The 27,926-nt window shown below is 46.1% G+C and overlaps 1 protein-coding gene across 4 annotated transcripts in view; it reads left to right on the top strand.

Moving 5' to 3' along the window:
• Positions 1-21,089, top strand: part of GRAMD1B (GRAM domain containing 1B) — a 1,455,160-nt gene extending 1,434,071 nt beyond the window's left edge. For all 4 annotated transcript variants that reach the window (XM_086956958.1, XM_086956959.1, XM_086956960.1 and 1 more), the window contains one exon: positions 13,090-21,089. In XM_086956958.1, the coding sequence (XP_086813084.1) occupies positions 13,090-13,179 (90 nt within the window). In that variant the 3' untranslated portion in view covers positions 13,180-21,089. The remainder of the gene's footprint in view (positions 1-13,089) is intronic.
• Positions 21,090-27,926: the final 6,837 nt, after the last annotated feature.

Here is a 27,926-nt window from a genome sequence, read left to right as displayed (position 1 = left end):
TGGGGGATAGCTCGGAGGAAGAGCATCCCCAAACTGACTCAGGGGTTAATCCCCAAGACACGGCCCAGGTCGAGGGATCGCCTTCGGGCCTTACCCAAGACCTCGTTACTAGTCCAGCAGCCCCGCCTCTCGGCCCGGCCACGGACATTTTGGAGGGGCCACTCCCGTTGAAGGAAGCGAAAGTGAAGCCATCGGGATCCACGCAGTCGGTTTCGAAACCGAAAGTGAAAGCTCCATTGCTGGGGCAGAAGGCTCGGGAGGTGTCAACACCTAAGGCACTCAAGATGGCCGACTTGAAGAGCCACGCCAAGATGGCCGACCCCAGGGCCTCGGGGTCGACGCCGAAACCAAAGGCGGCTGACGCGGCTGCGTCGGCGCCGAAGACATTGGGGGTCGACGACCCAAAAAAGGCTCCAAAGAAGCGCCAAAGCGATTCCACGGCTCCGGCTGTACCGGCTCCGACCGTCGGAACCAAGGATGGAAAGGTGTCGACTCCGAAGACGCTGTCCCCGGCAGAATCGACTTCCGACTCCGGGAGGGCTCACAAGCCAGTCAAGCCCTCTCCGGTATTGGCGAAGAAGGTAGTAGAATCCCTCCAACGGATTCGAAGCGCTGAAGTTATCGAGCCGGAGGGAGTGAAGCCGAAGCCTGCATCGAAGCCGGCGAAGGCGCAAACGCCTATTCGCTACACCCTGCCGCCGAAATCGGCGCCGAAGGCCTTCGCTCCGAAGCAAGGGGCGGACGTGCCCTCGAAAGAGACATCGACGTCCAAGGCGGCGTTGGGGGTGTCGAGGCCTCGGCTCCAGTCACTCGCAGAGGAAGAGCGCCGAGAGGTCGTCATCGACGCCAATACAGGGAAATTGTCCCTCCTCAAGAGAAAAATCACCGCGGAGCCGGTGCTGGAGCATTTTCGGATTCCTCTGAAGAACAAGAAGGACTCGACGGGTGCTTCGGACCTTATGGAGCCTTCGTCTCCCACACATGTAGAACGTTCTCCTACTCGTTCTAATGCAGGGGAAGGTGACGATGAGGAGTACGACGAGTACAACTATCCGGCGTACTCGAATCCGGAGGAGGAACCCGCTCCTTGGTCTGCCGGAGCCGACCCAGACGACCCGCAATCGGGTCAGGAACCGCAGCTCTTTGCGGCAAAGACCTCACCAACGGAGGACTCAGCGGCCTTCAACGCTCTCCTCGAGAGAGCTGCGGCTAACCACGACGTCGAGCTGCACTCAGACCCGGTGGATGTGGACTTTTTATTTGACACTTTCTCAGTAGCCGAAAAGTCAGTCAAGACACTGCCGATGCTTAAGGGGGTGCTAAAACACGCAACGGAGGTCTTCAGGGAGCCCACCCAGGCGCATGTCATCAACCCTCGCATTGACAGAAAATATAAGGCAGCGCCCTCGGATCCCACATACATCAAGGGACACTTGCCACTGGACTCGTTGGTTGTATCCAACGCTCGGAAGAGGGCGAACTCGCAGACCACTGGTGACGCTCCTCCCCCAGACAAAGAGTCCAAGATCTTCGAGGCCTCTGGGAAACGAATTGCTGCACAGGCAGCAAACATTTGGAGAATCTCAAACACACAGGCCCTACTTGCACGCTATGATAGGGCTCATTATGACACCTTAGAAACACTGCTGCAACACCTGCCTGACCAGTACAAGGAGGCAGGAGAAATGCTTATTCAGGAAGGCAAGCTCATCACAAATGCATCCATTAAATGTGCGCTGGATGTGGCTGATACGGCCTCCAGGGCATTCAACACTAGTGTGTTGCTTAGACGGCATGCTTGGCTGAGAATTTCAGGGTTCAAGCCCGATATTCAAACGACAATACTGAACCAAACTGTTAATCCTGACCACCTATTTGGCCCTGAGGTGGATGCGACGCTGGAAAAGATGAAGAAAGATACGGACACTGCCAAGTCTATGGGGGCCCTCCAGTCTCAGCAGTTTCGGAGCGGTTCCTTTCGTCGCTCCAATTCCAGAGGCACCTCAAGGGGTCAGGCATCGCAATCCACCCAGTATTACAAAAGTAACACCCAACCCTCATACAACAACAAGGGTAGAGGTGGCTACAGAGGCAATAACATCAAGGGCAGGGGACGTGGAAACAACAGCTCCAGGTCCACCACCGCCAACAAACAGTGACGTCTTGTCACTGCCCCCCGACCATACAACACCGGTCGGGGGGAGACTCCAGCAGTTCCTGCCCGCGTGGAAATCCATCACCACGGACAGGTGGGTCAAGTCTCTTATCCAGTACGGTTACTGTCTGGAACTTACTTCCATTCCACCAAACATACCCCCAAGAAGCCGTCCTATGTCCGGCGAGCACTTGACCTTATTGCAGCAGGAAGTCCTGGTCATGCTGCAAAAAGGGGCAATAGAGCCCGTTCCATTGCAGGAAAGGGGAACAGGGGTTTACTCCCTGTATTTTCTAATCCCCAAAAAGGATGGATCCCTCAGGCCCATCCTGGACCTCAGGCCCCTCAACTGGTACATTCTCTCGGAGCACTTCCATATGCTCACGTTACAGCAAGTACTCCCTCTGCTTCAGCAGGGGGACTTCCTGGCTACGCTGGATCTGAAAGATGCATATTTTCATATCCCACTGCATCCTTCCCACAGGAAGTATCTCAGGTTCACGATTCAAGACCAGCATTACCAGTTCAGGGTTCTGCCGTTCGGGGTCACCACGGCGCCGAGGGTATTTACAAAGTGCCTGGCGACCGTGGCGGCGCATCTCCGGCGCCAGAACGTCCATGTCTACCCCTACCTGGACGACTGGCTCATTCAAGCAAAGACAGAACAACTGTGCGTCGACCATGTGTCACGCACCATTCATCTCCTGCACGATCTCGGATTCTCTCTGAACTACCCCAAGTCCCATCTCCAGCCCGCCCACGTGCGACAGTATCTGGGCGCGACTATCAACACTCTGGCAGCCACTGCGCAGCCAAATTCAGTGAGAATCGCCAGTATTCAGGCGCTGATCCAACGGTTCAGACCTCAACACTCGCTTCCAGCGAAGGTGTTCATGCAGTTGATAGGCATGATGGCCTCCTGCATCTCCATCGTCCCGCACGCGAGACTACATATGCGTCCGCTTCAGGAGTGCCTTGCACGTCAGTGGACTCAGGCTCATGGGCAACTGACAGACCTAGTGTTGGTGAGCGGTCGGGCATACGACTCTCTGCATTGGTGGAATCCACAAAACCTTTGCAAGGGCCGACCATTCCAGGAGCCTGTGCCACAGATTGTCCTGACAACGGACGCCTCTCTCCAGGGATGGGGAGCGCATGTACTCCAGTACACGGTGCAGGGACTATGGACACTACAGCAAAGGAAGATGCACATCAATGTGTTGGAACTGATGGCAGTCTTCATGGCCTTAAAGGCGTTCAAAGTACATCTGTGCAACAAGGTCGTGTTGATCCGGACGGACAACATGACGGCCATGTACTACATCCAGAAGCAGGGAGGCACACACTCTCCACAGCTGTCTCATCTGGCTCGGAGCATGTGGAAGTGGGCCATTCAGAGGAACATCTTCCTCATGGCAGAGCATCTCCCGGGCAAGGACAATCAGATGGCGGATCTGCTCAGCAGGCACAGCCATCAGATGCACGAGTGGGAGATACATCCATCGGTACTCCAACCGTACTTCCAAAAGTGGGGTCATCCAGAGATAGACCTGTTCGCCACGAAAGAGAACGCAAAATGCCAAAGCTTCGCCGCCAGGTTCCCACACCCGCAATCACAGGGCAATGCGATGTGGATGAACTGGTCAGGCAGATTTGCGTACGCTTTTCCCCCAGCACCTCTGATACCGCTGGTGGCGCGCAAACTCAGGCAGCACTCGATGACTCTCATCCTGGTTGCTCCAACATGGGCTCGCCAACCATGGTACACCACGTTTCTGGAACTCTCCGTGGTACCGCATCAGAGGCTTCATCTCACCCCCAGCCTTCTGACGCAGAGCCATGGCGACATTCAGCACCCAGATCCGCAACAGCTCAACCTGGCGATCTGGCTCCTGAAGTCCTAGAGTTTGGCTACCTCAATCTTCCTCCCGATTGCATGGACATCATTCGAGAGGCAAGGAAGCCCACTACTAGAGCTTGCTATGCGGCTAAATGGAAGAGGTTTGTCATCTACTGTGTTAACCACAATATTGACCCGCTAGATGCTTCCATTCAAAACATCATTTGTTACCTGTTCCACCTGTATCAATGCAATTTGGCGTACTCTTCCATCCGCATTCACCTGTCTGCTATGGCAGCATACCTCCAGAATAGGCAACATCTGTCGCTCTTTAAGGTCCCTGCGATCAAGGCTTTTTTGGAAGGACTCAAGAGAGTCATTCCACCAAGGACACCACCAGCTCCAGAATGGAACCTCAATGTGGTTCTTACCAGACTGATGGGTCCTCCCTTCGAGCCACTGCACTCTTGTGAGCTTCAGTTCCTAACTTGGAAGGTTGCGTTCTTAGTAGCAATCACATCGCTACGGAGGGTTAGCGAGCTGCAGGCGCTCACCATCCAAGAACCTTTCTTCCAGGTACACGCTAACAGGGTTGTGCTCCGCACTAACCCTAAATTCTTACCCAAGGTGGTATCTCAATTCCATATGAACCAGACAATTGAGTTGCCAGTGTTTTTCCAGAACCCAGACACGCTGGCGGAGCGGATGCTCCACACCCTTGACGTTAAGAGAGCCTTGATGTACTATGTGGACAGGACAAAAGATTTTCGCAAAACAAAGCAGCTTTTCGTTGCTTTTGCCACACACCACAAGGGAAACGCTATCTCCAAAGCTGGGATCGCTAGGTGGATAGTGAAATGCATTCAGATCTGTTACGCTAAAGCTAAACGCACTCTCACAATTCCACCAAGAGCCCACTCCACTAGAAAGTTGGGGGCCTCTATGGCTTTCCTAGGTAACATTCCCTTAGAAGATATTTGTAGAGCAGCTACATGGTCAACCACACATACTTTCACAAAGCATTACTGTGTAGATGTGCACTCTAAACAACAGGCAGCTGTTGGCCAGGCTGTTCTCAAAACGCTTTTTCAAACGGCTGCAGCTGGCACGGGCGGCCGCCGCTAATGGAGGGACTGCTATGTATTCTATGCACAGATATGAATTCAGCAGCCCACATGCCTCGAACTGCAAATGCTACTTACCAGTATGCATCTGTTCTTGGCATGTAGGGCTGCTGACATTCATATCGCCCGCCCTCCTCCCCGGCGCCTGTAGCAGCTGCAGTATTTTCTTTACACATATTTTCATACTCTTAGCATAGGGCATCACTCACATATGTCACTCCATCTCTGCCAATGGCTAAAAACAATCTGGGGATGGAGGCGATGCCCATGCGCACTGTAGTCCAGGGGAGGAGCCACCTATCTCGTGATACTTCGAAGACTCTTCCAGGACAACAATGTGCAATCATCCGGACCCAACACTAGGCGGCGATCTATGCACAGATATGAATGTCAGCAGCCCTACATGCCAAGAACAGATGCATACTGGTAAGTAGCATTTGCATTCTTTCACAGGCCATTCAGGATGCAGCCAAGTTCACAGTTGTTTGTGGCTTGGGCACCACTGACTTCGTCGGAGTGGCTATTGGAAGAGCAATGCTGCCAATAATCGTCATGCATGGTTACGATAAACTGGGTTCTCTGCTGATGTCTAGTCCTCCCTGAAGAACATGCAGTTAATGGGACTCACTTGTTCGGGGCAGTGGCATAACAAAACTCGAGCCCCCCTACAAAGTACACAAAGGGTACCCCCCTTTCTGACCCACCACCTGCCACTTTTGTTGAGGGGGCCCCTTCCACCGCGTGTGGCTTATGCTATGCCACTGGTTCGGGGACAAATTTGAGTCTGCCTTTGAACGTTTGAAATAGAGTAGGGCTACCGCTCATTCTCTAGGCCTTTCTAACAGTTGCAGCTGGCTTTACTCACATGTGGAGGGTGGGGGTGGCACAGGGGAAGGTTTCATTAAAAATGAAAAACGTACCTTCGCCGTCCTGGTCCCACGTCATTGGTTCAATGTCGTCCTCTGCAACAGGAAGCAGGCAGCTTCCCTCCCCTCTCCTAAGCCAATCACAATGCTGCAATGGCAGCGTTGTGATTGGCTGGGACGCCGGATGCACATGCGTCTATGGGGAGGCCATTTTCTCAATGTGGGCTGCATGCAAATGGAGAGTGCGCTTGACTGGTTTGGTCGGCCCCCAGAGTGCCGACTAAACAGTCATGGCCCACAGCATTGTGCTAGCCACTCCTCCCTGCCCTCGAACAGGTCCGAACCAACCACCCGCCCGAACCAAACCCTTCTGCTTCCTCGCAGTGCGAGAAGCAGAAAGATAAAATGGTATTTATAATACCATTTTATCTTTCTGCTTCTCTCACTGCGAGAAAGCAGTGGGGCGACGCTCCTCCGCCCACATGGAGGAGCCACCCCCGCTTTCTAAAGTGTCTCACCAGCAACAATTTCAACGTGGCTTTGGTGGAGGCATTCCCTACTCACCGGCTGTCCCTCCCCAGCAGGGCATTAATGGGGAGGCAGTAATGCCCATCGCAGCCATGGTCAGTGCTGCTCATTCTGCCACCTGTCTCCCCTCAGCCCCACTCACCAATCTACTTTAGTGTACCCTTACAGGGTCACAGCCACCTGATGAGAGGCAGAATCCACCAACTCTGACCAGCTTGGCAGGGGATCACGTCAGGTGGGTCCTGCAAATTGTCCAACAGATTGTGACCTACCCTACCTTTCTATCTCCCCCCGGATCCTCCCCCATCACCGCAGCAACTGAAGGAGGACTATCTATCCATTTTGAGGCAGGAAATGCAAGCCCTTTTGGACAGAGTGGCTGTTGAGAGGGTGCCAGTGCCATAAGTGTAGTATGGTTGCTATTCCCACTACTGTCTAGTGCCCAAGATTGATGGAGGTGTTTGGCAGATCTTCATGAAAGTGATAGCGGTGGTGACTGCATATATTTGGAGTTCAGTGGTGCCAGTCTTCCTCTAACTCTACTGCAAACAGAACAGATGATGGACGGAATGCTGAAATAATCAAACATTCACCACCAGTCGCAGATCTGGGCTAAATCCATCGTTTTTTTGCAAGCCACACCATTCCAGTTTAGACCCAGCCATACACAAATCAGTCTTGACCCCCATGGTAACAGTCCAGCCCGAACTGCCTGGCCAGGTCTTCCGTGTACCAGAAACAAGCATTCTCTAGGATGCCTAAGTGGGAAGGGTATGCCCAGATGCGGGTCCCGTGCTCACTGCACCACTTGATTCAAGCTAGCCTGACTGATATGGGGTGATGCCCCGAAATTGGTCCCAAGATGCTTGTTTCCGGTCCAGAGATGACCTGACTTGGCAGTTTGGGCTGGACTGTTCCCCTGAGAAACAGGGTCAAGACTTAATTGCAAGTGGCTGGATCCAACCTGGGGTGGTTTAGTGAGCAAAAGAACAATTGAATAAACACAGATCTTTGTGACTGGGGGTGAATGCTTGCATTGTTCAGCATTCTGCCCATCATTTATTCCTTATGCTTTTGTTGCCGAAAGTGGGAATGGTATGGCCTGACGTGGGTCATGTGCTCACTGAACCACTGATTTCAAGCTAGCCTGGCTGATGAGGGGTGATGCCCCTAATCCAGTCCGAGGATGCTTATTTCCGGTCCAGGGAGGACCTGCTTGGCCATTCGGGCTGGACTATTCCCATGCGGAACAGGGTCCAGACTGATTTGCATATGGCTGGGTCCAAACTGGGGTGGCTTGGTTAGCAAAAGGACAATGGATTAAACCCAGAATGTTGTGACTGGGTGTGAATGTTTGCATTCTTCAGCATTCCCCCCATCATGTGTTCCTTTTCCTCTACCACGGCAACCGGCTGTTGAAGGCGGCTCACCTCAGGCAGTTGTCAACCAACTCCAGAGTATGGTGAACCTCTTGTCATCTTGTGGTTCACTGTCAACATACCAAAGTCACACCTGACTCCTCCTTAGATTCTCCCCTTCATCCGAGTCATTCTGGACATGGTTCTTTTTGTCCCTTTCCCCTGGAAAAGATGGTCCAGGACATTCAGGCTATTATCTCTATCTTCCAGCCTCAGTCCTGGATTTCGGTGAGGTCGACTCTGAGGCAGCTGGGACTGATAGCTTCCCGCATCCTACTAGTCGAGCTTGCTAGGTAGCATATGTGGGCTTTGCAGTGTGATCTAAAGTCCCACTGAGCATAACATCAAGGGTACCTCTCTGGTCATGTTCAGAATTATTAGAAGACTGCTAAGGATTTGCAGTGGTAGTTGCTGAACCGCATTTTGGTCAGCAGCAGACCCCTCTCCCTTCCCCACCCAGAACTGTGAGTGGTGACCAATGCTTCAATCCTGGGATGACCATCTGGGAGAGGTGAAAATCAAAGGCCTCTGGTCTCAGGCAGAGTCCTAGCCCCACCTCAAACCTAGGATCAGAGGACCATCTGCTTTGTGCTGAAAGCCTTCTTGCCATCCATCCATCAGTGGGAGGCTGGTGCAGGGGCTCACGGACAACATCACCACCATGAGGTACTACAGGAAACACAGCAGGGTAGGATCATAGACCCTGTGCCAGGAGACCTTGCGTATCTTTAAATGGCTGGACCACCAAAGATTCTTCCTGGTGGTGTACCAACTAGCAGGACCATTGAATGCCAGGGTAGACAAGCTCAGCCTTCGTGTCTAGTGGATCATGAGTAGCCATTACACCTGGAGGTGACTGAAGATCCCTTCTGCGAATGGGTGAGAGCCTTGGCTCAGTCTGTTTACTACAACTAAGAACATGCAATGTCAGCACTTCTGCATGTTGGAATTTCCAAGATGTCTCTTGCTTGGAGACACGTTCCGCCTCAACTGGAAATCGAGACTCCTGTATGCCGTCCCGCTGATACCTCTCTCCTGCCCCAAATTCTCAAGAAGATCAGGACAGACTGGGCCCAAGTCACACTAGTTGCTTCAGATTGTGCAAGGAGAGTTTGGCATCTAGAACTCCATGTGTCCTCTGATCAGGCAGGCCCTCCTGGAGGACCTACTGTTGCAGCAACAGGGTAGGGTTCTTCAACCGGGTCTTAGCAACCTCCACCTTCATGCGTGAAAATTGTGACAGCTGAACACCTTTGACCATCCTCTGGAGGTGAGCGATGTCATCTTGGCAGCCTGGCATCCCTCAATGCAAACTGAATATGCCTGTTATTGGGGCAAATTTGCGGTTTGATGCATCCTCACACGGTTGACCCGATCCAAGTCACACTACCTGATTTCTTATTATTTGCTCTGTCTGTCGCCCAGCAGGGTCTTGCTCAGAACTCAGTTAAAGGTTACCTTCCGGCTCTCTTGGACTTCTTAAGGTTGCCTGATCAGCCCTCCTTATTTAAATCACCCATTGTGATGCAATTTCTGAAAGGGCTAAGGCATATGTTTGCCGCTTCTCCGTTTGTGATGCCACCATGGGACCACTGTCTTGTCCATCCATATTTTTGTGTACTCCATTTGAGTCGTTCCAGAGTTGTCCTTTGCAGCTTCTTGCCAATAAAACAGTGTTCCTGATTGCCATATCATCTGCACAGCATGTCGGTAAGCTTCAACCTCTGTGTGTTCATCACCATAAACCACATTCTTCCCCGAGAAGCTAGTTCTGCGAACAAGAGGTTCCTGTTTTCGAAAGTTCTGACACCATTGCACGTTGGTCAGACCATCACCCTGCTGCGTTCTATGCTCCATCTCACACACCACTAAAGAAGAAGAGAGAACCATCGCTTGGACCCCAAAAGAGCACTCTGTTTCTACATCATTAACACCAAAGTCCACTGGGTGGGCGATCAGATGTTTGTGGGGTTCGGCAGGGGTGAAAAAAAGCAAGGCTTTGTAGACACATACCATCTTACACAGAATCGTACTCTGCATTAAAATCTGCTACTGATAGGCGACAAAGCTGCTTTCGGAAGTCTTGCATGCCCACTCCAGCAGGGCCAAAGCTGCTACCATTGCATTAGTATGCAGAGTCCCCATCCTAGACTTCTGTCAGGCAGCTACATGGGTGTCCCTCCATGCATTCATAAAGCGTTATTTTTACTTACAGTCCAGTTCACAGAGCAGTACATTTTCCTTTATTGGTACTGCAGGACTTTCTGGTTTGAGTCCATTCTCCTATTGGTACTGCTTTGGTATCTGTTGAAAAGGTGAGGCATCTGCGGCTAGAAGCCTTTATCAGGAAAACAAGTTACTTACCTTCTGGTAGAGAGACTATCTAGCCACAGATTCCTCAATTATTTTCCTTGTTGTGTGATCAATCAATCAGCCAGTCAATCATGGGGTTTACAAGCACACTACTCACCTGTGAGGGTCTCAAGGCGCTGGGGTGGGGAGTCAGCAGCTCTGTTTCAGTCGAAGAGCCAGGTCTTCAGAGCCTTCCTGAAGGTGTTCAGGGAGGGGGCAAGTCTGATATCGGTGGGGAGCTCGTTCTTGGGCTTGGCTGTGATGTAGGAGAAGGATCATCCCCCTGCTCTGACTCTGCGGATGCTACGTGTTTGGATGCTACCTCTTATTAAGAATCTGCACACTGATATACGAGTTTGGTATACTTATATACCAGTTTGCTTCCGTCGCAGAGAGGTATTACTAAAAATCGGTTTGGGTAATGGGTAATATTCAAAATGGGAGTAATCTGCCGGTAGATAGAGTCTCTACCAAAAAGAGCGTTACCTAAGGCAAGTACCTTGTTCATTAGAACAGATTTAAACTTACATGCAGAAAACAAATTACAATAAATGTGTTGTGATTTGTTTTGACCCTACTAAAATGTTAGTCCCAGAATGCTTTAGGACTAAGATAGAAAGTACTTAAGTGGTGAATACATGCTGTTGTATTCACATGGTGCTTCATGCTCCACTCCTACCACCTCAAAGCACTGTAAATAAGTAGTATTAATGTAACCCAGTTGTATGGTACTAAATTTACCATCCTTCCTGGGATTAATACTCCATGACCCACCCCTGAACCCTCAAGTCACTCTCACCTCCCTTTACCTCTGGCCTCTCCTGAACCTTCAGTTCACCCTCACTTCCTTTTACCTGCCACAAAGTCTCAAGTCACCATCACCTCACCTCACCTCCCTCTACCTCTAACCATCTCAAACCTCCAAGTCACCCACACCTCTCTTTACCCCTACCCACCACTTAACCCTCAACTCACTCACAGCTCCCTATACCTCCACCCACTCCTAAACTTTAAAGTCACCCTTACCTCCCTTTACCCCTCCCCATCCCAAAGTCCAGTTTAAGAGAAAAATAACATGACATGTATGTTATTTAAAAACAATACCTACCTGAGTGTTAAAGTACTGCATGGTAAAGTTACAAAACGTACCTATGTGGTGAACATTTCATGGTAAGTTCCTGCAAAGTAAAGGTTGTTTTCCCTCAGGCATGACACAGTTATTTTGGGGGCACTATCGGTTGTGTTATACCCTTCAGTATAACTGGCAGACACCTTTGCCTCTTTGACAGTTTCCCCCTCCCCCAATCCTATACTTTAGGTCTCAGCTGAGACAGCGCATGCACTGTCACGTTCAAGGCTGTTTGTTTATTTAGTAGGCTTACAGCCCATCCATTGCTCACCATTGGTTGACTTCATCGTCACTCTGATTTCCTTGCTTCTCTATGGCCAGCTAGTGCCCACTTCACTTCCTCTTTGTGTGTTTGTTCCTACCTTGTATAATGGACCAAGTACTGCTTCCCTTGCCCATGGCCCTTCCACTGCTCTGCACTTTCAGAGGCACTTTTTTTCCTTTTCCTTTTACTTTCACCTCCTTCCTCCCTCCCGCTCACACATTACTTTTCATGGCCCACCCTCCTCCTGCGTTGTTGCTTTTCCAGTCCACCCCACCCCTGTTCTTGCTTGTCCCATGCACCTCACACCTCCTTTCTCTTCATTGCTTCCGCCTCTAGGCCAAAAGTCATGCCAACAGGTATCAAGACGCTACAAAGATAAAAACAATACTGTGTTCTCTGCTCTGCATGTCCTTTTTGGTGCAGTCTTCATGCGGGTCCAAAATTGCGTGATTCAGCTTGGACATCAAATAATTGCACTTTTTTGTGAGGGCAGTGAATAATCCCATTCTAAGAAAACAAGTCACTTCCCCTAGAGGTCAGCACTGGCCATATCGAAGCACTACTTTCAGCCATGCTGCACAGCAGCTGTGCTTCTGTACAGAATGGCTAAAAGAAATTAACAAAGACAATAGCTCTCCCACATGCAGCTTTGCAAAAGCTTGTAGTAACATGGCACTAAACATGTTAAATGGCACAATGGTAAAATTAAAAATCTAAATTAATTGTCAATCTCCATGCATCATGCTTATCTAAAGTAAAATAGGAGTGATATATAACATTTTGCAAACACACTATAACAAAAAAGATTTCATCATCTGAATGTAAAGCTAAATTCAGTAATGTGGTTTATTGATCACTTCAGTAGAGGAGCAGAAACCCTTAGGCTTTTTAAATCCAAATATAGAGTAGTTTGTTGGCAATCTTCAATTTTTTCCTCCATTCACCATTCATACTGATAGATCTTCTGAACTAAGACGCCACTCATTCTTTTCTCAGTATGTTATGATTCTGGTACTTATTAATTGAATGTTTCTCATTAGGTTAACACGTTAATCAATATGTTAATAATCCTAATCATTTCACAATTCCTAGATTTCTGTCCAATACTTGTGCATTATTTCTTGAGAACATATTGCTCCCTCAATGCTCTACTTTACATTATTCTTCTGATTCTGTATATGCATTGGACTGGTTCTTAGGGACTTTCCTGGCCGTTGTTAGAGTTGGTGGATCCATTGGAGAAACCATAGTCATTCATATTGCCAATCTCTATTGCTCATGTCATTTTGATATTTTTTATGTAGTGCATAATTTACACAAAGTAAAGGCATGCACTGTTGAAATAGTAAACATTGTCACTTAGTCATTAATTATTAGAAGCAGCTATTAACTTTTGTATGTTTTACCCACAGATGAAAAACTCCCTGATCAACCTTCAGAGCGGCATAGGAGCGCGTGATTACGGGCCAGAAACAGAAGACAAACGGAACAGCTATCATTGACGAAGCTGGACTCAGTCGGCCAGAGGATAGTGTGCAATATGTGTATAAAGATGATATAGATATATGTATACATATATATATATATATATATATCGATAAAGATTATAAAATATATTATATACAGATTTTAAAAGAAAGAGCTTCTGTGCTGGATTGAGGGCATCAGCCTTTAGCCCTCCTCAGCATGACTTCCCAGGGCTGACGGCTGGGAGTTGTGGCATTCTCCTGCCATTCACCAAGAAACTGGACAGGAGCTGCCAGATGGCCGGTGCCTACACATGCAACGTTTTTTTAATTCTTGCTGTTTTGTTCTCTTTAAAGATGGAATTGCAATGACAAAATGCCTCTAAGAATGAATTCCCCTCCTTCCATCCCTTCCTCCTGCCCTCCTTCCAGTGTTTCATTTGCATTGTTGCCTCTACCTCCAGCCCATGGACTCTGCTTGCTCCAGGAGCTGCTGCTATGGCAGACTGATGGGACTTAAGGATATCAGGGGACCAACCAAAACTGCTGTCACACAGACTTCAGCGAAACAAGAATTGTTACATTCTCAAGACTCACATTGAACTTGTACTTCTTGCAGTTACCAGAGTTGTGTGAGTGGGGAAGCAAATGCCCACTAAAAAGCACTTTTTATGGCCACTTTTAAACTACAGACAATGTATTCATGGGTGAGCATAGCCATATCCAGTTTCTTTCTAGTGAGCAAGAGTGGGGCAGTGCCCACCATCGCTTATGTTTGATATGTGGTTGGATCATGTACTGCTTAATGGTACGTTTATTGCACATGCCCATTTGGCCAAATCTGATGAAAGATTTTTGGGTGTATGTTTTCACAAAAATACAAAAGACCCGCAAGATCATCAGGGCCTACAATGCATTATCAGTCAACGTTTATCATTAGGAATCCTTCTGCCAAGGGTGTGCAACATGCATCAAAGAGCAGTTTCTTTATCTGGAACTTAGAAGTGAATTGTTGCATACTTTGATGTAGGGGTGAGGTATGAGGACTGTGGAATGTCAGTAACTTATTATTAATACCTATGTTGATCTTAAAAATGTTGGTAAATCTTTTCATATATAGGGAAATGTCTTTCATTTCGAATAAGAGAAGCACTTCCAGCCTATTGTAGGTAGTAGAACTTTCTAATTGCCTACAGTGCATAGCACAAGATGTCTTCATTATCATGCTTTAATAGAACCATTTTAAGAATAGTGTTCTTTTATTGTTGGCTTTTAAAAATGTATTCATGCAAATTATTTTGGAGTCACGGCAAGGACATGGGGATGGCTATTTTTACTGCAGGTTTACAGATTTTCGATCACTATTTCAGAATCTTTGTGGCCACAATGCTATGCAAGTAATTCTAAATTATAATTGGTGATAGTTTAAAGTTTGCTACACTTCAATTCTGCCAGTGGAGTTCACCAGCGGGCAAAGATTATTGCAAGTTTTTGCAGAGATATTTTCTTTAAAATGTGTAGCTTTCACTGCTCTTTTTATGCTCGTAACGTAGATGTTGCAAGAAGTTTCACTCATTTGTAATCTTCACAAACTTCCTGTAGATCATGAAGTTTAAAAAAATACTTTACAAAGTTAGCGAAGTGAAGTTTCCCCGCTTCACACACCCTCTGTATTTCATTGTCAAGAGGATACTGTGATGGTCGTGCAGTATTGAACTGTTTAAAGGCTCCTTCCCTATCTGAAGTTTACTCTAGCCCTCACTTGATTTGCTATTAATTTCTATTTGCTGCTCCGTAATTGGGACCGATAGACCCGAGTTAAACAGCAACAGACCGATTTGAGAAAAAAAGAGGCATGGCTTAAAGTTGGCCTACTGGTACAGTATGACTCTGCCATATGTTTCTTTGACAGTTCTCCTTAGAGAGAGCAGAGCAAATTCATCCAGGTGAAACAGGCCTTATTAAGTTCAGAATCAAGATTCTTTTATTTGCTAAGATTAGACCACTTGGCTGTGGGTTAGTTGTCATTTTTTCACACAAAGCACTGACATAATGTTAACTAATATTATTTGGTTTACGAATTGGTGAATATTCTGAATGGAATTTTACCAGCAAATATCCTTGCTGTCCAAAATTGGTTGCACATGTGTTTAACTCGTATAGCTTTAGTTTTAACTCTTCTGATTTGCAAGTTTGCTTGTAAATGGTTGTGATATTTTGATTTGACAGCATTAATGTTGTTGGTTTAAAGACATGGGGACAACGTTTTGAATTTGATTTAAAAAATATTACAGATATCCTTAGTTGGTGATGTTACTGCAGACTCTAAAACATGAAGTTAACATACCATTGCATTTCCTGATTGGATGGCGTGGAGCTGCTGCTTTTTAAATATATTTGAAATGTTTTGATAGCAGGAATTTGTTGTGTGAAAGAATGTTAGTCTATGAGTTGGTGTTGCGTAAATGTCCTACATTTCTTAAACTAAAAGTGGGGAACATTCTTGAGTTCTGAGACTGACTATGATTTTTCACTAATTTCTGAGTTTGTTATTGAATGTTAGCTTCCAAGACTGATGAGAAATGGCCCTGGTATTCCAAAGTATGGCGTTAATGGGCTATGTTTATTATTTGCAGGATTAGTGACGATATTCCCAATTTTCCAAAGTTTGTAGTATGTGGGGAATGTTAAGGGTTTCATATTTTTTTTTTAAATGGTATTGAAATCCCAGGGTTTTGACCTGTGTGGGTGATGGTACTACTGACTAAATCAATTGTTGGTGAACATTCCTGAGTTTCAAAGTTTAAAATGTGTGGGAATATTTCTGACTTCGAAGGTTTGAGAATGTTTCTGATGACATCCAAAGTTTAAAGGTGGTAGGGAATTCTTCTAATGCCTTAGGTGTTCAGTGGTTATTGCAGGTGTCTGTTGTTCTTCATGCTTGAGGGCAGTATTCTGTAGTCTAGAACATAAAATAATCCTATGCATTGTTGTGTATTTGGAGGAGGCAGAAGCCTGTAGAGGCTTCTTTGAACAATAAAATGGAGATTGCATTGTTTTGCTGTCCTAGTTTTTTTAATCACCTTGGGGTTCAGATTGGTTTTCTGTTAAATGCTCAGTTGTGGTGACTTTTTAAGAATTTATAGGAAGTTGTGAATAATTCATTCATGGTTTGCTTGTTTAAAATCAGCAATTTCCCAGTAGATTTCCTATAGTGGAAATGTTGTCTTCCTATTCATTCTCTAGACCGCTTGATGACTTTAATTAGAACTCTATCACAATTGCTTGTTTACCATGTTAAGCTGCTATCCATACTATTGATGAAATGACAACGTTTTGAACTTGGTTACTGTGGATGGGTGGAGAGGATAAATTCACAAAGTTGGTGGAAGTGATTTTTCTAACTTTACAAGTCCCCTAAATACATTGTATGTTTTCAGTAAGAAATGTTTGTATGATAATTGTAATCCAAATTATTGATCTGGACATTCTTTGCCTGCTTTTGTCCATGTTAATTTTAGTGCCCTCTGTGCTATCAACTGGGTACCCTGATCCAGCGGCTCTATTTCTTTTGTCACATACAGGATCCAAATGATTGCTAAATAAAGTACAAACTTTAGTTGAAAAGATGTAGATGCCGAGGGTTAGAAATGGAACCTATGAAAAGGGAAGTAATAGCAGAAATTGTGAATGCTGGAAATAAATACAAGTTCAAAAGCATGAAAATAGATTGAAACATGAAAGAGTGGATGTCTATTTGCCTGAGCCATCGAGACTAATGGTGGGGGCTAGACGTTGACAGATGGGATACTCAGTTATTACTTGGCTGATATGCCATCCGGCATGTACAAGTGCCATGGGTGATAAGGCACCTGTGTATGGTGGGAAGGACATCTACCATTGTTGGGACAGAGTATACCAACCACCAAATTGGAAATAAGGCCCTTTAAATTTTCTCACTCTGATATGGAAACCAGTAGGTGTCAAAATAGACAACTAAATCGTTTGCATCTCTGTGTGGGACATGAAGCAGTGTTTGATCCTGTCCTCCCTCGTTAATCTAAACCTTAGTTCCCTCTCTCCTCCTTGTCACATGGGCAATTCATTTGACCATAAGGCACTTTCTCATTCTCTACCTTCTTTCTTAACTAATTATTTGGTTCTCTTTAGAAAGATCCCCACTGCCTCGTGGCAAGCATCATTGTACATCGAGTAAGGTAGAGCAGGTTTTGCTATCACATATGTACAAAGATGGTCTCTCGTCGTCTGTCAATATTTCGTTGGTAACCACATGACTGCATTGGCATATTTCCTTTGAGTGCTTTTAAAAAATTTAACTTTTATTGTTACCCCTGTTCTTTTAGCAATTTCTGTATTTATCCTAAACTTCCTGTCACTGTATTTCTTCACTGTTAACAAAATAACTGCTCTCCTTTGTGTATTCTTAGTGTAATGTCCCCAAAAAGCTCTACATTCTAATATACTATTCTCTCAAAATCTGTCATATTTTCGGTTTGTAACTGCCTCTCTTTTCTTGTGGTCTGTAGGCATAATCTCCTAGAACGAACCCTGCACATTTATATGGGTTTAATGTATTCTCTCTTGCTTTGAGTTGAATCATAATATTTCCTCATTACCTCAGTGCTAACCGTCTGTATTATCATGGTTATTCCCTTGTCATAATGAGATTGCAGTCTTTCATTGGCAATCGTCATTTTGGGGCAATGATGTCACCTATGTCTTGGCGTTTTCTAATTCTAATTATATTTTTGCATTCAGTTAATTCTGCTTCTTTTCTTGGATTTTAATCCAGCTGGCTAACACCCATGTTTTGAAGATTGGGGTCATGCATTTGGGGTATATGCTTGCTGATGTACCCCTGTTGAGTCTGCTATTTGAATCTTGCCTCTACTTTTACTCATGCAAAATTGTAGTCTCGTAAGGGTGCATAGTTTTAAACTCTTTGTTCCTCTTCAACTTGGTAATGGATTTTCTCCGTTCCATGTCTTTTCACTGATTTCTTATACGTTTGTCATATATCCTACTGCTGTCTTGCACTCCTTTAATCTCTCCTCTTTATCCCTTGTTTTAGATATAATTAGGATTTCGCTCATCACATTGATGCTTTATTTAAAAGTTTTTGTTTTATTTTATGTTACACTTTTCTATTTTGCTTATTCGCGGATTCTTGCTTGCTCTCTTGAAAGGAAGCTAGATGTTTCATTTGAGGATACAGTTGTTTGTGCCTGCTGAAGTTGTACTGGAAGGATGAGGTTGGGCATAATTGGCCTCATTTTGGCACCTTCATTCTGTGTGTCTACGAGCACCTAGAATGAATGAATCTGAACTGGATTGCTTTATGCCACTTTAACCTCCCGAGATACCTTCTCTTACTGGTGAACACACATGCAGTTTGAGGTGAGAAACGGTTGCCGTTGATGCTTCAATGTCGAAATGGTAATGAAAAAGTAGGTCTGGTTAGAGGAAAGTGTGATACATTTGGAAAGGTGACGTTGTTCTAGATTTACTTGCTGTGCATCTAGTCTGAGAATCATTTACATATTCAGTGGTTATCCTGACAATGTGGTAGGGATCTGGGTCGATATTAGTGAACCCCAGACTAAACAATACAGTAAGAACTGCATATACACCTTGAATGTGCTAATCTTGCAGACTGGATTACTTTAAGCAGAATATACAGTTTTCTAAGGATAGCATTACAAGCCTTTCATGAATCCATTTACTGCTGAAGTGAAACAAAGATGTGGTTAACTTCTTAAAACGCCTTGAGTGTATTTGCCATCAGCATGTGTAGAAAAAACAAAACTGTGCAAGTCCGGACTATGTAAATCAAATCTCCTAACTATTATGTTCAAGTGGCATCTCCAGTTCCAGACACGTAGCTGCCAATCATAGTGTGTATGAGAAAAATATGGATAACCAACAACCACAGTGGACATTGAGGGCAGAATTCTTGCTCCCTTCCGACGCTGTGGCCAATTTTCATATTTCTGTTCTGGTGTTATAGCTTAGTAATATGTGTGGCTTGAGAATTTGGAAATAGGAGTGAGACCCACATATGACCACCCATAACATTAAGTTAATTAGCTTGGAAGCTCTCCAGTGTGGATATCCTAAATGTCCTTTTAGGGTTTTTTTAAAAAATATGAGAGAGGTGAGTGAGAGATCGTTGACCAATGAAGAGTTCTAAATCTAATATAACTTGGCACAACTGATTACAGTATGTTCATGACACTATCACTTGCTGTTGCAGATATCTGTAGCATGATATCAGTAGCATTGTACATATTTATGGTAACTATGTACAAACATCTAAGTGAACTGCTGGTCCCTCTAATCATTCAGGGTTGTCCTTCTGTCCTGATCTCTTTCACATTTTTCCACTCACTTCCTCTCACTCTTTCTTGGAGACTCTCTTTCCATAGTCTGCCAATCTCCACATCTGTTGTTTACTTTCTATTCCATCTTTTCTGTTGCATCTTTGTCTTTCCATCTGTCTCTATATCTCCTGTTCCTGTGCCTTGCATCCCTCCACCGTCATCTCTGCTTTTGCCACACTCCACCACGGTCCCTCCCTCTCTCTTCTTAAGCCTCTCATTCCTTCCTTTGGATCTCTCCCTACTCTCTTAACTATTTTATCCTCCTACTTATGTTTGCTTTCCTATAGACGTATCTTCTTGTCAGCCAAGAGGTTGAATTCCTTCCTGTGTCTCTTGTTACCATTTATCATATGTATTAAAATGTGGCATGTGCCATGCCACTGTTTGCTTCTAATTGTTTGAACAGGGTACTAGGCTGAATACATATTAACCAATGTTACTCTGCCATCAGGAGGTGTGCTACTGTAAATCGCCCATCGTCCTGTTTTTCTTGTGGGTCAGGGCTAGCATTGTCCTTGTCTGTCCTTTGACCCTACACAAATGGTGCTAGCTGAGAGACACTGTTCTCTGTTTCATACTCCTGGATTAGGTGGGTGTTAAAAAACTTTGGGCATGCTTAGCTAATGAATTTCCTAGCTCTATCATTTGTTGTCATTTTACTCTGTCTGTGTTCTTTTAGGGCCAAGTAACCTCCATAGTTATGGATTGAGGTGAGGCCGTAAGTCCATCAAGGAGGTAACCAAACATAGGTACTTTGCACCAAATTTAGCACGGGTCATTTTTGGGCCTTGAACTCCTGTCAGCGCACCCCTATCTTGTTCCATGCCTTTTGGTTAGTTACACTCATGCCAGCCACTGCCTGGCTGTGAAGGTCCCGTGTGTTTTTTTACCCACAAACAAATTTTGATACTTATGAAAAATCAGATCTTGGGGTATATTGCTCTGTGGATTTGTTATATAGCAGACTGCTGCTTAGGGGAATGCTGCATGCTAAGACTTGTTTGAAGAACTGCCCTCTTTTTGCAGATACTGTAGGATAATTTATGGAGATGACTTCCTTCCAGTTTCCATGTTCTGAGGAACTTCACATAAACACTGCTCCTGGCTTCTCATAAGTCTGTCTCCGGAGCTGCTGCTTTCGACTGGGCACATGATTTCTCTGAAAGTTCGAGGGAGGTGCCATGTCCCCTGTCAGTGGCAAGCTGTGATTGGTACATGGAGGTGGGATGGGAGGAATAATGGAAGACCAAACCTGCAGGTCAGGTGGTCTCTTCCATTCTCAGGCAGGGCAAGAACCATGCTCTCTAATGTTATTAAATTCTTCGCCTTGAAAAGTAATCACCAGGAAGGGCAGTTTTCTTATTGAGCTGCCTGACTTTCTGTAATTAGAATTGTAACAAGCTTTGCGCTGTGCGCATAGTTTATTGACATGATGCTCCTTTCTGCTAGAAACTAGGAATATGGCTACAAAGCCAAAATGTCATGTAAAGTAGCTAGAGTAATGGAAGTATGAATAAAAACAAGTATTGAACCAGTGTAATGAAATGTCTCTTGAGTTTATCAATTGTTTGTCAGTTTATTCAGAACCACTGATTCACTAGACCGTTGGTGTAGGAATTATATGAAATCTTCATCACGTTTTCTGTATGAGGGTAATGTCATGCTATCTCACTGCAAATGAAGACTGAAACAATGTTAATAGCACAGATCTTACATGCAGTGTCAAATAGGGTTAGACTTTATTCCATCCTAAAGTTACTTTTGAGAATACATTGCTTGTCCAGGTTCAAACTTACAGGTCACATGTATACACAATTATGGTATAAGTATAAGTATAAACCATTTTATAACGCGCTCCGTTACTGGAGAGTATCCTGGCGCGGGGGAAAAATAAAAGCAGATAGCAGAGCATGGGAAGAAATCCTAGATTACACTATTAAACAGATGTGTTTTCAAGTGTTTTTTAAAGGCATCTACTGTCGGTATGGAGCGCAGATGAAAGGGAAGTGCATTCCAAGCGCGAGCCACCACCACCGAGATCGACTGGCCGCCAAGTCTGGCACGTTTAAAGCGGGGCAGGGACAGTTTAAACAAAGTAGAAGATCTCAGGGTGCGTGCCGGGACATAACTAGTGAATCTTCTTCTCAGATACTGGGGGCCAAGATTATGGGTAGCACGAAACGCCAGAACCAAAGATTTAAACCGGATGCGTTGTGCAACAGGGAGCCAGTGGAGTGTGCGCATCTCAGCGCGAACGCTCTTCCATCTAGGGATGTTAAATAATAGACGGACAGCCGCGTTCTGGATAGTTTGCAGGCGTTTTACTAGGTAGGCAGGGATGCCACTGAACAATGCATTAGCATAGTCTAACCTGGCCAGTATAAGCGCTCGAGCAACAGACTCCCTGGCCTCTTTTGGGAGCAGGGGAAAAAATTTGCGAAGCATTTTTAAAGTGGAAAAACAGGTGCCAGTGAGTTTTTTAATGTGATGTTCAAATTTTAAATCCTCTGTAAACCAGATGCCCAAATTTTTAGCAGGTCTCCCCATCTCCTTCGGGCTAGGAATGTCAGGGGGCCATAAGGAACTCTTGAACGAGGGGGGAAAGGACCCATAAAAAAGCACTTCTGATTTGTCTTCATTGCACTTCAACTGTGCCTTAGCCAGCCAGCGAAATACAGAGGACAAACACAAATGGACCGCAGATGTATCAAGGGTATCATCTGGCCAGGTAAACAGCAGTTGGGTATCATCTGCATACCCTATGATCTTAGCCCCGAACTGTTCCGCTAGATAGACCAGGGGGGTGATGTAGACATTGAACAGTAAGGGGCTAAGAGTCGACCCCTGCGGGACACCTGTAAGCAGCGGTTTGGGCTCAGAAGCATAGGGAGGCAGCCAGACCTGCTGAGTCCTATCAGAGAGGAAGGAGGACAACCAGTCTAACACATTCCCCCCAATGCCTATGTCAGCCAGCCGGCCAAGGAGAAGCTCATGCGGGACGGTATCGAACGCGGCAGAGAGGTCCAATAAAATTAGGACCGCTCTGCCACCTCCGTCTAAGCAGTCCCGGATGGCCTCGCTCATCTCCAACAGGGCCGTCTCGGTACTGTAAGTGGCCCTGAAGCCCGATTGGGCAGGGTGGAGGGCATTGGAAGTTTCGACAAAGCTCTCTAATTGTCGGAATACTACCTTTTCACAGATTTTCGTCAGTGCCGGCAAAAGGGAAATGGGTCGATAGTTCCCAGGGGCCGTCCAGTCCAGTCCGGGTTTCTTCAGAAACGGCAGAAGCTTAGCCTGCTTCCATGCAGGAGGAACCTCGCCCGTAACCAGAGAGAGGTTCACTATCTGCGTAATTTCAGTGCAGACTATTTCTGCTACCTCCGAGAGCACCCGGGCCGGGCATGGATCGGCTGGAGAGCCAGATTTCAGGGACTGGAGTAGAGGAAGAGTAACTTCCTCCGTAATATGCTCAAAATTCATGAGCTGCTGTTCAGGACTAGGGCATGGGGAGGGACACGGATCAGATATTAAGCAATCGGCGGGAATAGCTGCTAAGAGGTCTTGTTGGATCCTTGTTATTTTGGTGACAAAAAAGGAAGACAGCTCCTCACACCATTGCATCGAGGGTGGGTGAGAGACTGCCTCAGCGACAGGTGCCACAAAGCTTTTAACAATGGCAAAGATCTCTCTGCTGTTATTATCTGCCTTGGCGATACGCCCAGCATAGTAGATCCCTTTAGCAGTCTTGATAGCTGAGTAGTAATTTTTTTGGGCAAGCCGTAGCATAGATTTGGCCTCAGGGCTGTAGCCGCGTCTCCATTCACGTTCATGCTTTTTACACCCCAGTTTTAATTCCCTTAGTTCAGGGGAAAACCAAGGTTGGGAAGGAAAGCGTCTGGATCTGGTCAGCGTGGTCTGCTTAGTAGAGGCGGTAGCCGCCTGCTGTACCCACTCATTAAATTTGCACACCGCGTCGGCCAGAGGCAGCTTAGAATTTGGACGAGTTTTTGCCAAAGCCTGTCTAACCGCTGGCAGATTAATCTTTTGGGATTGGCATATAGATAACGATGGACGGAACTCCGCAATCTCCCACTTAAATCTGTCCAAATCATGGTCAGACCAGGTCGTTTTTTCAATAGCCACAGACTGGATGGGAAAATTGGAGCATACCAGATCAAGCAGATGTCCCCCCGTATGCGTCGGGGCAGTTACCCATTGCCTGAGCTGAGCAAGCTCCAGAATTTCACCAAGCCTGTAGGCTTCAGGGGAATCAGGAGCATCCATGTGAATATTTAGGTCCCCGACCAATAAAAACCTAGGAAAACCTAGGGCCCTCGGGACCAAATATTCTTCTAAGGAGTCCAGAAAATGGGTAGCCAGGCCCGGGGGTCTGTAAATCAGAGAGCCTCCTAAAGTAAAATGAGGAGAAGTTTTAATCGAAAAGTGGAGAACTTCACCCCCTACATCCGCAATCGGGGGCTCAGAAGCAAAGCTCCACTCTTCCTTAAAAACAATTGCTAGTCCACCCCCTCTACCCAGGGGTCGGTCCACTCTGACGATCTTAAATCCCCTGGGGACAGCGAGTTCTACGCTAGGTGCGGAGGTGCTGGTCATCCATGTCTCCGTGAGGAACAGCACCTCCAACTGGCTGTCCACCAGTAGTTCAAAGATCTCAGCGGTATGCTTAACCGCAGATCTAGCGTTAATCAGTCCCGCCCGGATGTTAGCAACCGAAACGTTGCTAACAGAACGGGGGAGGTGAAGTGGATGGGGCAAAAAATCACAGGTGGGGCATTTGGGCAAATCATAGTTCAAGTCCGCACGAGTGCACGGCACGCTATTATCTGAGGGAGCAAGTCTCAAGAGGTCATGGCGTGAGTACCTGCGTATCTCTGAAGTGGCCGTCCCCAAGGATCGCTGAGCAGAGAGGCCGGCCCTGGGCCCGTCCGAGGCACGGACGGGCACAGACGGGCCCTCCTTTGGCGCTCCTTCGGCGCGCAGACGGCGCGCCCGCTGCGCACGACCGCTGCGCGTCCTAGGAGGCATCCCCATTTAATGCGCAAGCCCCTCCCCGAGCTGGAGCGCTAACTCCGTTCCAGTAGGGGTCCGGGACACCCAAGATGGCGCCCGACCTGTCCCTCCACACAATCGGCACTGGCAAGCCGCGGTGGACCGGGGAGCAGGGGGACCAGCAAGCAACAGTTAGGTAGGTTTTTTAAAAAGCACACAAGTTACAGCACACTACACAATTATCAGATCAATTGAGTAAGTGAAAACGAACTCGTTTTTAAAAGAGGGTAGAGAAAGTGTGTGTGTGGGTGTGTATACACCGTAATGAAACCAACAAGTCCTGTAGAGGGAGGAGATGGTTACAAAACTTCTTAAGTCTTGAAATAAACTTTTCTAAGGATTACCCTCTTTCTCATTTTCTGGTCACCTCAGTAGTGAACCTGCTTCTAAATAAGGTCAACTTTTGTTCCTTTAATATGATGGATTATGTGATAGGGTTGCTTTGGTATCTTGACAGATACAGTTTAGGACTTTTCTCATTTTGCATCTTCAATATGTTCCTTTATGTGGTGTTTCGGTTAATGTGTTGGTTTTTACTTACATACACCGTCATTTTGCTTAATGATATATTACTGACATTTTCTAGTAAAAAAAGAGTACAATCAAATTAATGTTAATTAAGATGCTTGACAATGCCAAACTGAGCACCAAAAAAATCAACCTTTCAAGAACACACAAATCGGAGTAGTTTTTCGGTGCATGATGTTTGTGATCCAATTTCATTATTCTGATGTGTTACTTGCCCACAAGGAGAGCTTCTTAGGATGCACTGAAAAATAACTTGACTTTTTTATTTGTTTAATCACTACTGAGCTTATGAATCAGTTATAGTTCAGTCATTATTTTTTTCTTCAAACTTTTGGTATGGTTTGGTCTACAGGAGCTACCCACTCACACAGCAGGCAGCATAGACTCTATATTTCTGGTTCAGGCCACTAATCTATGGGAAAATATAATTTTTTGATAGCTAAAATCCTAGGCCCATTTGAAGGATGTTTACCAAATCTTTCCATGAAATTATATATGCATTGAACCTGGCATTTTAATGGATGGGAAAACTATTTTTGAGGGCGAAAGCAACATTTGTGTTTCCCCCTTAAATTCCCTTTGTGTGGCTACTTCAAATAGCATCAATTACCACGTTTGGTATGCAGAGGGCACTGATTTTCCTAAGCCTTTTGATGTTTGGTTTTCATGTAGCCAGCTTGTTTCTAAACTACTTCCAAAAGGATGTTATATCCAAGGAGGTGTGAAATTATAGATGCAGTGGTAAAGTTATGTAAAACTGACAAACCTGGCAGTTTTTAGATGTGCAAACCGTCACCCAGGTCAGATTTTCATTAAAGATCTTGGCCCAATGTGAAGAATGTGTACCGACCATTCTCAACCACTTATAAAGGTACCAAAGTTTGATCTTTAAAGTTGGGTAACATTTTTAGGGGCAACATACAAAATGTATCTTTCCCCTTCCTATTCCTTTTAATGACAAAACTACAAAATGCTCAACAAATGTGTTTCAAATCTGGCATGCAGCAAAAAGTATTCTCTTTCCATTTTCTTTTTAGGTCTAGCATGACAGAACAACAGTGGCGGTCCGTCCATTGAGGGCGTTGGGGCGTGTCCCCACTAATGCCACGGCCCTAAACTCATTCTACTTCTGACGCTAATTGCAGCATCAGGACTCTGAGTCCTGATTGCTGCAATTAGCATCAGAAGTAGAACACAGACACTGATAGGGGGCGGGGCTGCAGCAGCACTCTCATTGAGTGACAGTGCATTAGTGCGCATGTTCATTTTTGGGCTATTTCATTTTCCTGGTCAGCCCGAACATGCGCACTGAGCCTTTCCCTTAAGAGACCGAGGATTGCTTCATGCGCAGCCCTCGGTCTTCTAATGGGCAGAGAAGACACCTGACCTCAGCCAATCCTGGCGCTGCTGAGAGGGGTTGCCAGCCGGCAGCCACTCACAGAGAACTTTGGAAGGCGCCAACGCACTGGACCCCGGCACAGGAGCAGACAGCAGAGGCGGCGCGGACCTGCCACCCCGGTCAGGTAAGTAAAGTTTCATTTTTACATTATTTTTAACCCCCAGCGACCCCCGTGCAACCACCTTCTCCTTGTGATTATTGCGAGCCCAGAGCGGTGTTTCTTGTGAATTATGTATCATGTACAGAGAGCAAGGCAGCGGCGTATGGAGAACTTAAGTCGAAAATAAATTACAATGAATGTGAACCAGTAGGGAAGCCGCCTCCGGCCACTGCCTGAGTGAGGGCTGAGGCCAGAGGTGAAAACAATGGCATGCAGGCCGCAGGCGTCGCCAGGATGGAAACACTTAGATGAGATAGGTTTACTTGCATTACTGTCCACACTGCATTTTATTTTGCGCCGGCTGTTCTAATCAATTACCGAATCGGGAGGCTCTCCTTCCCACTCTATTAACACTAACACTCTTTGAAGTGCAGTCAGAGTGACTGACCCTGCACATCAAAGAGTGTTAGCAGTGTTAAGAGCGAGAACTTCGACGCAGAGACTGGTGCCGTCTAGCCCCAGGGGCAGTACTGTCTGGAGTCTGGCCCTGGCCCAGTGCTGGCACTTGGCATCCAGTTGGTGTGTTCATTTTGTGCTGTGTATTTACTGGGTTACTTTCACTGCCATCCCAACCACCCGTTGGCGTTGCACCGCCATAAATAAAACCAATCGGGAATGTATGTTGTCACCTGAGTGTAACTTAACCACAGGTCACCTAGTAATAATGCAAGTACTTTGTTGTACATGCTTTCAGGGCCGGACTGAAAACCAAAACCGGCCCTGGCAAAGTGCTCGGCCGGCCCCCTGGGCATGTGACCGAGCTCTTTCTCGGGCCGGTTTTCGGCCGATTTTGTTACAGGCCCGCTTTTGCAGCTATGCTATGCCAATCAGAAGTTGTAAAAGGGCAGCGTGTTGTTGTTTCCATGTTTAGGGAAGACGACAAGAAGTTGGGGGCTAATGAGAAGGTGACAAGTGTTCAGAGATAAAAATACCAGAAGTCAAGGGTCAAAAAACCAAAGGGCATTCTGAGTAAACATGTCAAAAAGTCTGAGAGATGGCAATTGCTTTACTAACCTTCGTGCTTTTTAAATTTGCTTTAAAATGCTCCATTTAACCACTCTTTTTTCAAAGTTTTCAGGCTCTCTACACTCTCTCGCCACAGTGCTCACCCACAAAGTTTACCCCTCACCACCTTCAAATGTCACCAGCCACCACTGCAGAACAACTGTAGCCAGACATAATGTGGTCAACCTAAAAAGAGCTTTCAAGAGTACTACAGAGATGA

The sequence above is a fragment of the Lissotriton vulgaris genome, chromosome 2_1, assembly GCF_964263255.1.
Source record: "Lissotriton vulgaris chromosome 2_1, aLisVul1.2, whole genome shotgun sequence".
In the NCBI taxonomy this organism is placed as follows: Eukaryota; Metazoa; Chordata; class Amphibia; order Caudata; family Salamandridae; genus Lissotriton; species Lissotriton vulgaris.
The sequence above is the reverse complement of the archived record's forward strand: the minus strand, read 5'-3'. Positions and strand labels throughout refer to the sequence as shown.